At 41.4% G+C, this 16,743-nt stretch overlaps 1 protein-coding gene and 1 pseudogene across 2 annotated transcripts in view; one reads left to right on the top strand and one right to left on the bottom strand.

Annotated features, from left to right (window-relative positions):
- The window catches only part of GSDMA (gasdermin A), a 44,150-nt gene extending 28,039 nt beyond the window's left edge, over nucleotides 1-16,111 (bottom strand). The window contains exons 1-3 of one of the 2 annotated variants that reach the window (XM_087947591.1): nucleotides 15,827-16,111; nucleotides 11,523-11,759; nucleotides 2,558-2,738 (exon numbers count right to left, since the gene is read on the bottom strand). In XM_087947591.1, the coding sequence (XP_087803717.1) occupies nucleotides 2,558-2,738; nucleotides 11,523-11,739 (398 nt within the window). In that variant the 5' untranslated portion in view covers nucleotides 11,740-11,759; nucleotides 15,827-16,111. Of the gene's footprint in view, nucleotides 1-2,557; nucleotides 2,739-11,522; nucleotides 11,794-15,826 lie in introns of those variants that run through there. The other variant, XM_087947590.1, reaches the window with a different exon arrangement.
- Nucleotides 4,158-9,112, top strand: LOC148129001 (E3 SUMO-protein ligase KIAA1586 pseudogene; annotated as a pseudogene).
- Nucleotides 16,112-16,743: the final 632 nt, after the last annotated feature.

Raw genomic sequence — 16,743 nt, 5'->3', positions numbered from 1 at the left:
AAGGACATGCCCCATAAATTGGCTGGAACTCAAGGCTATTTTCTTAGCCCTGAAACACTTACGGAACAGGGTGGCTTCACTATGTGTTAGTCATGACGGGCAATGTGGCCGCAAAGGCCCATGTCAACAGGCAAGGGGGGACCAGGTCCAGGGCCTTGATGAGAGAGGCAGAGTGCCTGGGGAGGTGGGCAGAGAGACACCTCCTTTCAATCAGGGTGGGCCATATATTGAGAGTTGACAATGTCCAGGTCAACTGGTTGAGTTGGTCCACAGCAGACGAGGCAGAGTGGAGTCTACACCTCTCTCTGTTTCAGGACTTGTCATGCTGATTCGATCCTCCAACCATAGGCCTCTTTGCCACCCCCCAGAATGCCCAGTTGGGCAGGTTCTTCATCAGGTTTCTGACCCAGGGAGTGGAGGGGACCAATGCGCTTTGGAGTGCCTGGCCTCCGGGTCTCCTCTACACCTTTCTTCCTCTTCCCATTATTTTGGCTGTAATTCGGAAGTTGTTGGAGGTAAAGGCGGAGCTAATTCTCCTGGCGCCCCAGTGGCCCAGGAGACACTGGTTCGCAGATCTGGTGAACCTGTCTGTGTCCCAGCCATGGAAGATCCTGGCATCCAAGATCTCCCCTGCATCAGGGGGCATTACTTCACCTGAACCCCCAGTGGTTCAGCTTAACCATTTGGCGCTTGAGCGGCACTCTATGAGGGCTTCCAACTTTCCTGAAAGTGTAATCGACACCATTCAAGCATCCCGAAAGCCGTCTACCACATGCATCTATGATGCGACTTGGAGAGTATTCTGCTCCTGGTGCATGCCTTTGGCCAGAGACCCCTCTTCTGCTTCTGTGGCAGAGGTTCCTACAAGAGGGCTTAGACCCAACACGCTTCGCTGCCAGGTAGTGGCTCTTTCCCCTGTTCTATCCTGGGACAGATATGCTTCTTGGTCCCATCACCCTTCGGTGTGCAGGGGGTCTAACCTTCGACCCCCTGTTGTACATAGGTTTCCCACTTGGAATTTACCTAAAGTGTTACAAACTCTAACGAGGCCCCCTTTTGAGCCCCTCAGATCTGTATCTCTACAAATGCTGTCCCTCAGGGTAGCATTTTTAGTGGCCATTACCTTGGTCAAGAGAGTGTCCAAATTAGCAGCACTCTCGGTGCGACAGGACCTGTGTCTTTTCTATCAGAACAGGGTAGTTCTTAGGTTAGACCCCACATTTATCCCTAAGATAAACATGTGGTTTCACCTGGTGCAAGATGTGTTGCCAGACTTTTGCCCCAGACGACAACATGAATTGGAACACCGATAGCATATGTTGGATGTGAGGCGGGCCCTTCGGATTTACATCAAACGGATGGCGGTCTTTCAAAAATCTGAAGCCATGTTTGTGTCATTCCATCCCTCTACCCTGGGGAACAAGGTGACTGCATTGACAATTGGTAAGTGGATTAGAGCTTGTATATCCAAGGCATAGCAAACTTTGTCCATGCTAGTTTCCAGACATATCACAGCCCACTCCACTAAGAGTGCAGCTACTTTGGCCACCTGGTCTACTCAGGCGTCACTGGAGAGCTGCAGAGCGGCTACTTGGGCTTCGACTTCGTCGTTTATATGGCTTTATCGCCTGAATTCATTTGTTTCAGCCCAAGTATTGTTTGGTTAGAGGGTGCTTCAACAGGTGGTTCCTCAGTCAGAGTGACTGGACCAGACGTTGGTCCTCCCATGGACATGCAGGCTTTGGTATGTCCCATTCCTGGATTCTTGAAGCAGCATATAGGAGAATGGGCATTGGTATAATTACTTGAGAATGCCCTTTCTATCTATGCTGCAAGAGAGTCCAGCCCCACCCTATACATCTGGTTATGATGGTTGGGGAGGGGTGAAATTAATTTCTTCTTTATCTTCCAGAGACATTACGTCTGTCAAGTATCCTTGCCTAAAAGATGGGTGGGCCAGCCTGAGGCTGGCTTTTTATAGCGGCAGACTCAGCTCTATGATGTTGGAAGGAGGAGCTTAACTCATTCCTGGACACTCCTGCAGCGTAGATAGAAAGGGCATTCTCAGGTAATTATACCAATGCCCATTCTAACCACCACGGCTCATAATCCTATACTGTTGACTTCCTTTCCATTTTCTGCGTACATTTCTAAGCTATGTTCTTTACCATATTTGGTTAATGCTTAGAAAGAATTAAATCTTGTTGCAATTGAAGATTTATAGCTGTCTAAAGGCTTTAAATTATATTATATTTTGGAGTCCCAATGACATAGTTCTATGACTAAGCTGTAATGCTAGGAAGGGTGGAAGGAAAGAGGACCAGCAACAATAAGGAAGATAGGCTCAACTGTAGATGCACCACTGGAAGACCTGAAAGATTAGGTTGGGTACAGATTCTCCTGCAGAAAAGCTTGTGATTGCAAAAATTAAAACTAATTGAAGTCAATTAATCAGAGACTTTATGTAAAGTACTGTTTTAGAAGAATGGCAAACTTGAGGACAATGTTAAATGTGGCTGGAGTCTTTTTTTCATTTGGCTGTTTATGTTATACTTACTTTTCTTTCATCAAAGAATCAAGGTCTTCAATTGGAACATGTATCTTTTTCATCTTTACAGACCTTTCATGAGAAATGCTGACAGCGCTAGTTATTTCAGTGTCAGTAATTCCACTAATATCCCCCTTCAGCATTCCATCTACAGTTTCTTCAAGGGTGAATAACTCTGAATCCTTCTGAACTAGAGGACAAATATTGTCAAAAATTATAAGTTTGAAGAAGTACTACAGAAACACATAGAAATGGAGCAGCAGACAACTATTTTAATAAGAGAAAAACTATCCTACCAGTAAAGGATTCTGTTGATAATGAATCAAACTGTTTCTGATCTAAATCAGTATTATCTAATTAATTACAGTTTATACTAAGAGTTCCAGAAAGTGGGAAATATTTCTACTTGCAAGTTGGTATATTTTCAATTTAAACTTCTTGACATCTCTTGAAAAGTGCCTTTGAAAGGTGAGGGTGTGCTCTAGAAACTTGTTTCATCTTTGTCTGTGAATAATAGATAGTTGTTTCACAACAGCTACTTATTTATTTCCCTATGCTTAAGAGAAAAAATATTGCAAATCTACCTTGACAAAGAACTGTTAAGACAAATTTGAGTGTTTTGCTACTTCTGATGGTAGATATCATCTTGTGATACTTGTCATCAGTCAAGACTGTTTCTACCTTTTTATTTGGAACAAAGAAATTCTGTTCTACTTGGAACTCTGACTATAAGAGTCTTTTATTCTTTGCAATGGCCTTTCAAGAGACTGCATTATTTTTCTAGAGTCAAGACCAGGAGTGTCAAACTCAAGGCTCGCGGACCAGTTCTGGATGTTTAGATATGGTCCGTGGGCAGGAGTGGGATTCTACCGGTTCACACCGCTTGTTAATGTTCCCAGTAGTTTGGAGAACCAGTAAAATGGGCCCCTGGCTGGCCCCGCCCCTCTCCACCTGCTCACCCGCTCCCGGAACAGTTTTTCATTATTGCACATGTGTGACATTTGCGCGCATGCGCAACAATCACTGATGCATTCTCCCCCACCCGCCCCTCCGTTCCCGGTCCAATCATTCATTATTGTGCATGTGCAACATTGCATGCATACACAACAATCGGGGATGGCATTCTCCCCTGCTGCCAGCCTCGCCCCGCCCGCTCCTCAGTTCCCGGCCCAGTCAGCCATTATTGCGCATTCACGACATCGCGCGCATGCGTGACAATAGCTGACTGCATTCTCCCCCATCTGCCCTGTTCCGCCCCGCCCAGTCACTACTTATAGCTCATGTGCTATGCTTCCTACATTTTCCTGCCTGGCACCATTGCTCCCAGCAGCAGCAGCAGCAGCAGCTGAGCCAGCCAGCTAGCCAGCCAGCCATTGCTGCTTGCCTTCTTCTGCCCTGGGTGAGTGAGGGCAAGCCCCGGTCGCCACCTCCCTCTAGCCTGGCTGGACTGCTGCCCTCGCCCGACCGGATTGCCTTGCCCCGCCTGCCTCCCCAGGCCTGCCTCCCAGGCCTGTCTTGCCCAGCATGCCTCCCAGGTCTGCCTTCCTGCCTTGCCTGGATGGCTTGCTTTGCCTGGACTGCCTCCCCCGACTGGCTTCTGTTACCGAAAATGCAGATTGGTGAGTGAGACCTCCAAGCAACACCCAGTCGCCTACCTGCTGCCACCGCCAGCCCCGGTTGAGTCCTGACAATGACTCCTGGACTGCAGATGCCCTTGCCGACACTGCCTGCCTTGCCCGCCACTGTCTTCCCGCGGCCCTCCATTGTTGCTGCCTTGCCTTCCATCACCGATTGATGAGTGAGGAGGCAAAGGCAGTAAGGCGGTCGCCTATCTCCTCCTGCCGCCACCGCCGCCATCCCCAGTTGAGTGCCAACTCCCGGGCCACCCAGTCTTTGCTTGCCATCTTTGGCTGGCCGCCATCTTTGCTTGCCTGCTGTCATCTCCCCTCGCCCGCAGCCCACTACACTGTTGTTTCTGCCTTGCCTTCCACCACCAATTGGTGAGGTGAGTGAGGTGAGTGAGGAGGCAAAGGCAGCAAGCCCCGCCAGTCGCCTACCTTCTCCTGCCGCTGCCACCACTAGTCCTGGTTGAGTGCCGACTCCTAGGCCAGCCACCCAGCTGTCCTTGTGGCAGCAAGCTCCAAGAAGATTGAGGAGGACCCCAGCATATCTGGCTAGCCAAGTTGCCTAATTTTTGGTAACTTGCTTTTTTATTTTTTTATTTCTTTTTTTTTTATTTTTTAGGATCTGTTTTAGTTTTTATTCATCATAAAAACAAAACAGATACTAAAATAAATAAATAAATAAATAAAAACATTTTACTGTTATTGTTAGATGTTGATACTTCTGTTTCTTTCTCCTTTGCTTTTTGCTATTAGGAAAAAGCAAAGCAGAAACATAAGTATCAATATGTAACAATAACAATAGTGTAACAAAAAAAATCATTTATGTATGTATTCATGTTTTCAGTATCTACTGCTTTTATGATTAATAAAAACAAAACCTATACTAAAATATTATTAAAATTATAATAATTTTAAAATAATAATAAAAATTATAATAATTATAATCTTAATAATAGTTTTAGTATAGTTTTTAATAATATTTTTAGTATAGGTTTTGTTTTTATTAATAATAAAAACAGTAGATAGTGAAAACATGAATACATACAAAAATGAATTTTTTTGTTACACTGCTGTTATTGTTACATATTGATACTTATATTCCTAATAACAAAAAGGAAAGGAGAAACAAAAAGAAGTATCAACATCTAACAATAATAGTAAAACAATTTTTATTTGTGTTTATTTATTTTTTTAGTATCTGTTTTGTTTTTATGAATAAGTATTGTCAGGCAGGTCATATATCATTTTGGAAAAAGCAAAGGAAAACCAAGTATCAACATGTAATAACAGTAGTGTAACAAAAAATATTTAAATTTCTTTGTATTGGCTTATTTCTAATTTTGTTAATTATATCAACAAGTTTATAATTATCAACCCTCTGTATTTAATTCATACATAGCAATGATCATTCTGTGCCTAATTTCTATCTCTTATCTCTATCCATTTCTGCACATTGTAATTTTTTAATTTCATTTTCATCTATAGCAGGGGTGGGCAAACTACGGCCCGCGGGCCACATCCGGCCCGTTGGTCTGTCCAATCCGGCCCGCCCCTGAAAAAAATCGCTGGGCATGGCGTATTGCCCTGTGCCGCGTGGCCCCCAAAGCTGCAAAACAGTGCGGAGCTCTCGGGTAGGAAAGAAAAGAAGAAGTTTGCAAAGGCCTCGGCTGGGAGTTCGAAATCACCTTTGAGTGTGACCTCTCCGAAGGTGAGTCCCCACCGATCCCCTTTTTTTTCCAGGGCTTCCAGGCTTAAACTTTGCAAAGGCAAAGTTTGCAGGCTGGAGCGTCTTCCTGCCGAGGAGTGGGAAGGGTTCCGCCCAGCGGGCAGGCGGGCTACTTGGAGCGGGCTGCTTGGAGCCACCTAAAGCTAGGCCGCTGCTGGTGGAGCCTTGCCCTGCCTTGGTGCCCCGTTTCCCGGCTTGGCGGTCCTGCTCGGGCGGCACTTTAAAAGCCTGCTCCCAGCACCCGAGCAACTTCCCAGCAACTTGTGGCTTCCTTTTTCCTCGCGGGCGCTCGCGCCTGGCCCCAAGCCGTGCGGCGGAGGGGAAGCCCGGTGGGCGGGCGGGCGGGCTGCTTGGAGGAGGCGACCCGGCGGCGCTCTGGGTTTCCCCTTCTCCTTCTCTGCCTCCTTCTCTGCCTCTCCCCTCTTGCTCCTCACAGTTGCCCTGAGCTGGTGTGGTTCTTTACTTGGGCAGCCAGACGCCCGCAGCAGCGCCCGCAGCAGCAACAGGCAGTTCCGCCCGGGCTCCGCTCAGGTGTCCGGCTGGGGCTGTCAGGAGTTGCTACCGCTGGCGCGGCTCCGCGTGGCTCCAGTCCCGCGTTGCCTTGGGAAGGGAAAGGCAAAACCAGGAGCCGCTGAGCCTGACCCTCCAGTGCCGCTGCTGCCGTTGCAAAGCACCGCCGCGGCTCTTCCTTTTTGCCTTTCCCTTCCCGAGGCAACGCGGGACTGGAGCCGCGCGGAGCCGCGCCGGCGGTAGCAACTCCTGACTCAGGGGGCCTCCGAGGGAGGGGAAGGAGGAGAAGAAAGGGGGCGATTCCCCAAAAATCTTGTGCTGACCCGGCCCGTCTGTCAAATTTTAAAAGTCAATGCGGCCCCCGAGCCAAAAAGTTTGCCCACCCCTGATCTATAGGGATCTCTTCATTTTTCCACTGTTGTGCAAACATAATTCTAACTGCTGTTAACACATGTAAAATTAAATATGTATTGTATTCCCTTTATTTATGTGGGTACCAACAAAAATATTTCTGGTTTTAAAATTTAAATCTATATGTTGCTTTACCATTTTTACTAACCTTGACACTACATCCTCTTGAATAGCTGTTTGAGTACTAGCAGAGCCCAATACTGAACCTAATTCAAATATTTCAGTTTTTTTAAACTGAGGAATAAATTTCAGAAAAAGAATTCAGTCATTGCTCTGTGAATGTGCCTATCAATTCCATTCTTAATCTACCTTCTTAGATGATTTTGTACTTATATCTTTTTTTTGTACTATATATATCTGCATAAGGCTGTAAAAAGCTTCAGTACATTTTAAAGCTGCATTCTAAAAAGGTTAGGTGGCCAAACATGGCTTCCCCTAGCTTTTCTCTCTCTGCTATAGAGAGAGCATTCCATTAGGGACTTTTGGTCTAGGTAAGTAGTCTTGACTAGGAAAGATTTTTGTGCCACTACTGGCACAAAATAACAAACTCCTTTGGTTTGTTAATAAATAGTATTTCCATTTTAAGTGTTTCTTTTTCAATTAATGAATTGCAATTATTAAAATATCAGCTATTGTTTTATATACACAGTACAACATCTTTTTTATAGACTGTCATTCGCTTTCTTCGCTGGCCACTGCCTTCACCACTCAACTTACAACAACAATTGAGTTCAAACCACTACATTGTTGAATTTTTTTTTGCAGTATATTACCAAGATGAAAAGGCAAATGAGTTTGGCTGCTTTCTTCGGCAAGAAAACAAAAGGAGATCCAAAAGAGTCACAATCACAACCATTGGAGTCTGAGGAAAGCAGTTACAGCACATCATCCACACTGCAACCAGGGGAAAGCAGTGCCAGCATATAATCCACACTGCAACCAGGGGAAAGCAGTGCCAGCATATAATCCACACTGCAACCAGGGGAAAGCAGTGCCAGCATATAATCCACACTGCAACCAGGGGAAAGCAGTGCCAGCACATAATCCACACTACAACCAGGGGAAAGCAGCAGCAGCACATCATCAGGTACTGGAAAAACTGAGTCAGACATTGAAAGGAACCTTCCTGACTGCTGGACACTGCAGCAGTACAACAACTTTAGGGGAAAATATGATGGACTGGAAATTTCCCAGAAAATAATTAGGTTGCAAGCATTGCAGAAGATTTGAAATTTTGACCAAAGAAAAAAGAGCTAATGAATGGAAGAATTTCCAAAATGAACCAGCAGGAAAGAGTAAAGAAGTTCAGCAAGCTTCTCTCAGAAAGAAATTGAAGGAACACTTCTCATCTAAGGCTCACAACATCTGTACAGAGAAGTTGAAGCAATGTGAGCAGGATGTGATAAGCAAAGGACTGGAGAAGATGAGTGAGAAATATTTGGATAGTACATGTAGAGTGTTTACTACACTGTATAATCTGGCACAAACATGCAGACCATTTTCATATATAGAAGATTTGATTGAACTGCAAATAAAAAATGGTGTAGATTTGGGAACAGGGTTGCATTCACGTAAAACTGCAGTTGCAATAGTAGATTTCATTGCAAAAGACATCAGGAAACATTTATTTAGCAAAATTATTGAGAAAACTCGCAAAATTGTTTGATAATTGATGAAGCAGCCTCAACGATATCTTCCAAACCAGTTCTCATACTGTACTTAAAAGTTGAGGATTCAGTTTTCTCACCAACAATTTTCCTTGACCTAGTAGAATTGGATAAACAAGATGCAGAGACAATATGTTGTTCATTTATGAAAAGTTTGAATAAAGTTGAGTTTAATAAGAACTATCTGGAGAAACATTTAATTAGATTTGGCTCTGATGGTGCCAGTGTTATGCTTGGGAGAAAATCTGGGGTAACCACTAGGATAGCCAAAGAGTTTCCAAACATTATAATATGGCACTGCCTAAACCATCATCTGCAACTTGTTTTAGATGATTCTATTAGGGAAATAAAGCAAATAAATCATTTTCAAATTTTTATTGATAAAATATATTCTATTTTCCATCAATCGAATAAGAACTTAATTGAACTTAACAAAATTTCTGAACAACTTGAGATTGAAATTATAAAAATTGGTGGAGTTTTTGGACCAAGATGGGCTCCCTATAGTTTAAGGTCAACCCTAGCTGTGCGGCGTGCTTATCCAGTGCTACATCAGTTTTTCTGTTCAAATAAAAAATATTCCGATGTGGCTGCCCATCTTGAAAACATATTATTTTCTCACTGATTTGGCCTTGATGATTGATGACCTAACTGAAATATCTCTTCTTTCTAATGCATTGCAAGTGAGAAACATAGACATTATAAAGGCTGAAAAACTTGTGGTAAGATCAATTAAATCATTTGAAATGCTTATAAAGGAAAACGGTGCATATGAAAAAAAGGTTGATGAATGTTCTGACCCAACCTGGTTCCAAGAGAGCCAACACAAGACAAAGGCAGCAGCCCCCACCTTTTAAGGTTTCATTCACAAATTCTGTTTCTTCACAGATAAAAGGCTGCTTCCAACTAATTAACTCCAACAAGAAAGAGCCTTGTCAAGTTGTTCTCCAAGGCTGCCAAAAACCCACAGATAAGAAATAGTTTACAAGAGTTTTCAAATACTTGCTATAATGTCCACGAGGCTGAGTTTCAGAGCATCTTTGCCTTCTGCAAAGAATGCTTCTTTAAACCTGGCTTTTATCCTTTTGAGGGAGGGGTCATTACCTTGCAGCCTTACTCCTGAGTCGCCTGTGCTGCTGTAACTGCTCTCAACAGAACTGGTTTTTAAGAAATTTGAATCCCACCCCGGACTATAGAGTTAGATAAATGGCAGAAATTGAGGGATAGGAACTATAAACTAACAATGTCAACTGCACATAAGGAAAATTTATATAAAGTGTTTTATAGATGGTACTTTCCACCAAAAATATTGGCAAAGATGTTTAATAACATGTCCGCTAAATGTTGGAAATGTAATCAGATACTGGGTTCATATTATCATATGTGGTGGACGTGCCCAAAGGCAAAAAAATGTTGGACAAAAATACATACATGGTGAGAAAAAATGGTAAAGCAACATATAGATTTAAAACCAGAAATATTTTTGTTGGGTATCTTACCAGAAAAATACAATAAAGGAAATACATATTTAATTTTACATGGGTTAAATTCTAGTGGCTAGAATTGTGTTTGCACAACAGTGGAAAAATGAAGGGATCCCTACAGATGAAAGTGCACAAATGGATAGATTAATACTTAAAATTAAGGAGAAAGAAGAAACTGAATGTTTTTTAACATTGGATTTGTTTTACCAATGGCTAACTAACAGAAACAGAAGTTAGATATTTAAAAGCATAAGAGAATGATTAATTATATAAGGAAGGTTTACTAAAATGGATAAGCTATGATGATGATGATGATGATGATGATGTGATTATTATTGCTATATCATTATTATTATTTCTCAAAATGAACTGTACCCAAACAACACACTGTTTATGTAGACATTTTATGTATAATAATAATAATAATAATAATAATAATAATAATAATAATAATAATAATAATAATAATAATAATAATAATAATAATAATAATAATTCTCAAGTGGGATCATAACCCTGAGAAAGTGGTCGAAAATGAGCATGCAAAACTACTGTGGGACTTCCGAATATAGACTGACAAAGTTTTGGAACACAATACCCCGGATATCACGATTGTGGAGAAGAAAAAAGTGTGGATCGTTGACATTGCCATACCTGGTGACAGCAGAATCGACGAGAAACAACTTGAAAAAATCACCAGATATCAAGACTTGAAAATCGAACTGCAGAGACTCTGAAATAAACCAGTGCAGGTGGTTCCAGTGGTACTTGGCACACTGGGTGCTGTGCCTAAAGACCTCGGCAAGCACTTAAAAACAATTGGCGCTGACAAAATCACCATTGGTGAGCTGCAGAAGGCCACCTTACTGGGATCTGCCTGCATAATCCATTGATACATCATGCAGTCCTAAACACTTGAGAGGTGTTTGACTAGTGATTTGTGATACGAAACAAAGCATGGTTATCTCATCTGCTATGTATACTGTAATAATAGTAATGATGATGATGATGATGATGATGATGATGAGTGCTTTTGATCAGCTTTAATTGATATGGTAGAAATGTTTCTATGTGGAAAAAGTAGCCCTCGGGCACTCAGTTTTGGTCCTTAAATGCCCCTCAGTGGGTGGGAAAATGAGTCCAAAACTTCCAGTCTCAACAACACCTGTGACATCATCTCCTTAGCCTTACAAAGCTTTAGTAGGACATAAACGCTATAAAAATGCATCCTGAGTCTTGTTTCAGACAGTATAAATGGATTTTGGTTAATCTATTTTTTCAACTTTGCTATTTATTCCAGTTTTCATAAACATGAGATCAAGGGTCCTGAAAGCTTACCATCAATCACTGAATATTCATTCTCTTATCTTTCTGCCTCTGAAAATCTCAGAAAACTTTGTTCATACATTTTGAGTACATACATACAGGTAATACAAAAGTTAGTGATAAAAATGTTGTATTCTACAATTATTTTATACTTTTCGCAAAATGTAACAGACAGATAATTCCATAAGTAAAAATATATGAATGAGATAGACTCTTGAAGATTACCTAGACTTGAAGTGTCATTTCCTGATAACAGCAGATGATGTAACTGATAGTCAGTTTTGAGAAAAGGACAGCTCTGCCACCACGATGTCTTCCTTTTCTTTTGCAGCAGGCAAAAGGGCCTAAAATTGTTCTGGTCTATCAAGCTGGGTACTGGAATCCAATCTCCTTGTGAGTCTATCATTTTTGCCAAAGATTTAGTTGCGTTATAAAATGTCATATCTGAAGAAGAAATGTTGTCTAAGAGAAGGAATGAGGAAAGAAACAAAATCATAACTAAGTCCACACAGTATGCTAAACTCTGGTTTAATAATGAACAAATTACAACTGTCTGGGTTCTCACCAATCCAACCTAACCCAAACACATTATGATTTAGTTAATATTGAATCCATGCAATGAGTTGCAATTTGGAGAATTTTTTTTAATGTTACATTGTCACTTCCTAGGCTTAAAACATGTATTGCTAATTGCATATTTTGTAAGGCTTTGAAGTAATCTAATTCAATATTACAATAGCTTTTCCAAATATGGGTAGTGGGTTGTTATTTGGAGAACATATAGGTCTTCAGATGCTGCTTGATAACAACCACCAGTGCAGCTCACCACTATCTGTGCTATTTAGAAATGCTGGAAAGTTTTCATAGAATCATAGAATCATAGGGCTAGAAGGAATGTTGGAACCCTGCCCAAGGCAAATGGCTGCCCAATATTTTCTTGAAAACCTCCAGCAATGGAGCATGCACAACTGCAGGAGGCAAGCTAATTATTCTTACAGTAAATTTCTCCTTAGGTCCTAGTGGACTCTTTAACCAGCTTGCACCCATTGCTTCTTGTCCTGTCCTCAGGTGCTTTTAGGAATAAGTCAACCCCCTCTTCTCTGGGTAGGCCCTCAAGTGCTGAAGACAACTGTTTATCCTTATTCCTTCTCTTCATTAGGCTAAACCTAGTTCTCTTAATTGTTCATTATACAGTTTTGCCTCCAGACCCCTTACAATCTTTATTGCCTTTCTTTCTTTCTTTCTTTCTTTCTTTCTTTCTTTCTTTCTTTCTTTCTTTCTTTCTTTCTTTTTTCTTTCTTTCTTTTCTTTCTTTCTTTCTTTCTTTCTTTCTTTCTTTCTTTCTTTCTTTCTTTCTTTCTTTCTTTCTTTCTTCCTTCCTTCCTTCCTTCCTTCCTTCCTTCCTTCCTTCCTCCCTCCCTCCCTCCCTCCCTCCCCTCCCTCCCTTCCTTCCCTTCCTTCCCTTCTTTCATTTCCTTTCCTTTCTCTTGCCTGCCTGTCTGCCTGCCTGTCTTATGGTGGTCAGAACTGAATGCAGCATTCTAAGTTGTGGCCTCAATAGCCAGTGTGTCATTGTTACTATCACTTCTTGTGATATTTCACTATAATGATAGTGACTCTGCTGGCTCACACTTAATGGTGGTCCACTAAGACACCTGCATCCTTTTCACAATTATTACTGTTGAGTCAGGTACCACTAATTCTATACCTTTGCATTTGATTTTTTCTGCCTAAGTGCAGGACCTTATTTTTCTCACCACTGAATTCCATCTTGCTGCATCTTGTTGGATGGTGTAGTTCTACAACTTGTGAAATGTTACAGCCTGATATTAACAAGTTCAAGACTTCTAGTCCAGCAGTTGCCCACTGGTGGGCCATGAGAAAATTTTGGTGGGCCACAGAGAAATCTCACCTCCAGAGCACCCCCCCCAAAGCAATTAATCCAGGCTGTGCAGAAACACAAGGCTGCACTGCTCACATGGCACGCGGGAACCTTCCCCGCCCACTCACTCCTTACCCAGAAAACTTGCCTGCTAAATTGCTATTTGTCCAACCATTAGCTGTTCTGCTATGCTGGGAGATTTAGATTAGCTAGGAAGCAGGAAATGGTTGGATTTCTTGCTTTCTAGCTAGTCTTTAGACCTTTGGCTCTGCTTTTAAGCACAGCCGAACCTCCCTTAGGACTGAAGATTCTATTATTCAGTGCAGACGCATGGCAAGCAAATTTTATGTGACAGACTGAGCTAGCCAATGGCAGATAGATAGATCACTGAATGATTCTGTGAGCAACTCAATCTGCCTGTCTGCTTTGCCTGATTTTGAGTAAAAGTAGCTCTTTTTATATAAAAAATTCAATATTTACATACATGGTGTATTGTGACTTAATTTTGTAAGTTTGCTTGCAAGTAAATTTTATGTGACAGACTAAGCTAGCCGGTGGCACGTAGATAGATATCTGAATGAATCTGTGATTCTGTGAGCAACTCAATCTGCCTGCCTGCTTTGCCTGATTTTGGGTAAAAGTTGCTCTTTTTTAATAAAAAAATCAATATTTATATAAATATTTATAATATTTACTTACAAGCCATGCCCAGCCAGTCACGACCTCCAAGCCACACCCACAAATTGGGCCACACCCACAGAACCAGTTAGTGGTCCCTGGGATTTAAAATTATGAGTTTGGTGGTCCCTGAGGTCCCAAAGGTTGGCGACCCCTGTAATATAGTCTGCAGTCTGTATTCCACTGTGATCAACCCAGCATCATAAGTTAATCAGAGATTAATTTAAAAGACAAACTAAGAATATGGAAGTACAGGTACCAGCTCTCTATTTAACACCAATCACTTAGCAACCATTCAGTGTTATGACAGATGCTGGAAAAGGGATAGCTCAGCTTCTGATGTCAGTCCTCCTCCCACATAATGTGATAATGTAACCAAATTTCAGGCACTTGACAACTGGCCAGCATTTACTGCCATTTGCGTAACCACGATTTATGACATTTCTGCCAGAAATCAGTTTCTGGCCATCCCTTCCCTGCGACCAATGGATTCACTTAATGACCATGGCATTTGCTTTACAACTACAGTAAAAAAAATAAAACTGGGTCCTGACATGTGGTAACCTGTTTTATGACTGTCATAGCAAAAGAGGTCTGACTATAACAGCCAGCCTTACTGAGGTCTTGCTAAAAGTCACTCATGCCTTGGTCACCTCCCATCTGGATTGCTCTATATAGAGCTATCCTTGAAGACTATTCAGAAACTTTCACTGATGCAGAATGCAGTAGAATACACAATAATTGGGGTGGGGGTATGTTTGTCCATGTAACATCTCTATTGTGCAAAATGCACTGGCTTCCTTCTTCCCCCCACCCCCAAGTGCAATTAAAAGTGCAAGTGATTAGTTTGAAAACCCAATATGATACAAGACCTGGCTATCTCAGGGACCACCATTCCATCCTATCAGATCTGGTAGGGTGTGTACACTCCTAGTCCCTTCCACTAAATATCCCTAAGCTAAAATGGGAATGTTCACAATAGCAATTGAATAAAATGTCTTTAAAAATGAATACCCTACTTGAAAGTCTCTGGAATTCCCTGTGGGGAAAAAATGCCTCCACTCAAATAAGGATGTAACCAGGCAAGTCTCCTTCAATTTCCTGTTTGATTTTTCTCATTGAATTATGCTATAAAGCCGTGTTTCTCAACCATGGCAACTTAGAGATGGGTGGACTTCAACTCAGAATTCCACAGCCAACATTCAGACAGTCCATCTGACCCATCCTAAAGTTTATATGATATAAAGTTTAAGCTGTGTTGCCAATTATAAAAAGTATGTTAAGGTGCAGATGGAGAAAATAAGTGGATGATTGCTCCAGATTTCATGAATGATTGCTTTGGCCTGAATTGGAATATCAGAACTTCCAGTGGCTTTAGGGATTGGATCAAAACAACAGCAACAGTGTTTAATTTTAGGCTTTTCCACTTGAGGAAAGTGGTTTTCTGTGTCAAAATACCATTATCCACCAACATGAAGTTTGAATACATCCTTGGTATAGCTGATACTTTTAAAAAGAAACACGTTTTTTTTTTAAAGAAAAGATGAAGCATCTAATATTGTATACATCAGTGTTTCCAAAACATTTTCTTTCTTTGCCCAAAATCCTTCTCAAAATGTCCCTGTTGTGATTGGGTAATGGGTTTGTGTATCCTTACCCAGAGAAAAGTTATTTTTGACTGATTTGGAGCAATTTACCCAGATTTGGGAAACAATGTATACACGAAGATAATGTCCCCCTTACAAACATTGTTATCTTTAGTTCTCCATTTTATTTCGCGTCATCATTTTTGAGTTAGTTTAAAAACTAGGAGCGATACATAACACTGTATTTATAATTTCTGCAAGTAAAAGAACTCCCGGTTCATTCCTGTCCCTGGGAAGTTTGCTTAATTGGAAGAATAATATTCAACAATCCGCCGCCGAGCAAGCTTTAAGTAAAAAAAAAAAAAAAATTTAATTTTTCTTACCTTCGTCTATCCTTTAAACGGCGCTCCGGAGAAACTCAATCTTTGACTTGTAGGGATGAGAAGCTAAATACGCAGGGGAATTAGGTAGTGCGTTAGAATGGCTTTATTTTGTTTTCTTTTTCTTCTTTTGAAGAAGCCGATAATTAACTCGTATTTTTTTCTGTTCTTAGAAAATATTGCGGTGTTCTACCTTACGCTTACGACATTAACAAGCTTATTTTTGAGTAGGTGCTTGTACACCGTTCGAGGGACCGCAGCTAGTGAGAGAACGAATTGCTCGGAAAGGGCGGGGGTTGTTAGAGAATGGGTTGTTGCTTCCATCTGTAGTTTCCGAAATTGAGAAATTCCATGTGTGGAGAATCGAAAATATTGCAGCGATCGACGGGGCTTTTCCTAAGTATAGGGGTCATGTATACCCTGTCATGTGAGTTAGCTGCAGGATATATGCACTACTTTCTCTTTCGACGTTGGCAGGAAGAGCAGTAAATCATAGGACAGAAAGCGGTTTCGAAATCCCCCATCCCTTCCTGGACGAAGTAAGAGTGTTCAAAGTAACAGGAATGTTCAAATGAACATCCATTAAGATTACAAAAACACCGATATAAAATAACAAAATGAGAAGAACAACTTTGCATAGAAGGTGAATATTTGTTACTTACCACCGTTTTGCTCTCATCACCCTTTTTATCGGAAGCCTTAAATTTACTGTGTGGGCTGTCATTTTTGTGTATTATCTCAAGCACCAAACTTTCAACAGAATCCAAGTTTTTGGCAATTTTTTTTCCTGATAAAATGACAGGAACTCATGTCTAAATGTTTATGTTATGGAAAAACGCCACTTTTTCATGAGTACTTTGGAAGTCAAAGAAACTTCTTTGTCTTTCGTTTTATATATTTATTTATAGCCTTTGCAAGCT

This window comes from Notechis scutatus, chromosome Z (assembly GCF_049901735.1).
Source record: "Notechis scutatus isolate UNSWTSFEM ecotype Mainland chromosome Z, rNotScu1.2, whole genome shotgun sequence".
Classification (NCBI taxonomy): domain Eukaryota; kingdom Metazoa; phylum Chordata; class Lepidosauria; order Squamata; family Elapidae; genus Notechis; species Notechis scutatus.
Note: the sequence above shows the minus strand (reverse complement) of the source record. Positions and strands in the feature narration are given on the sequence as shown.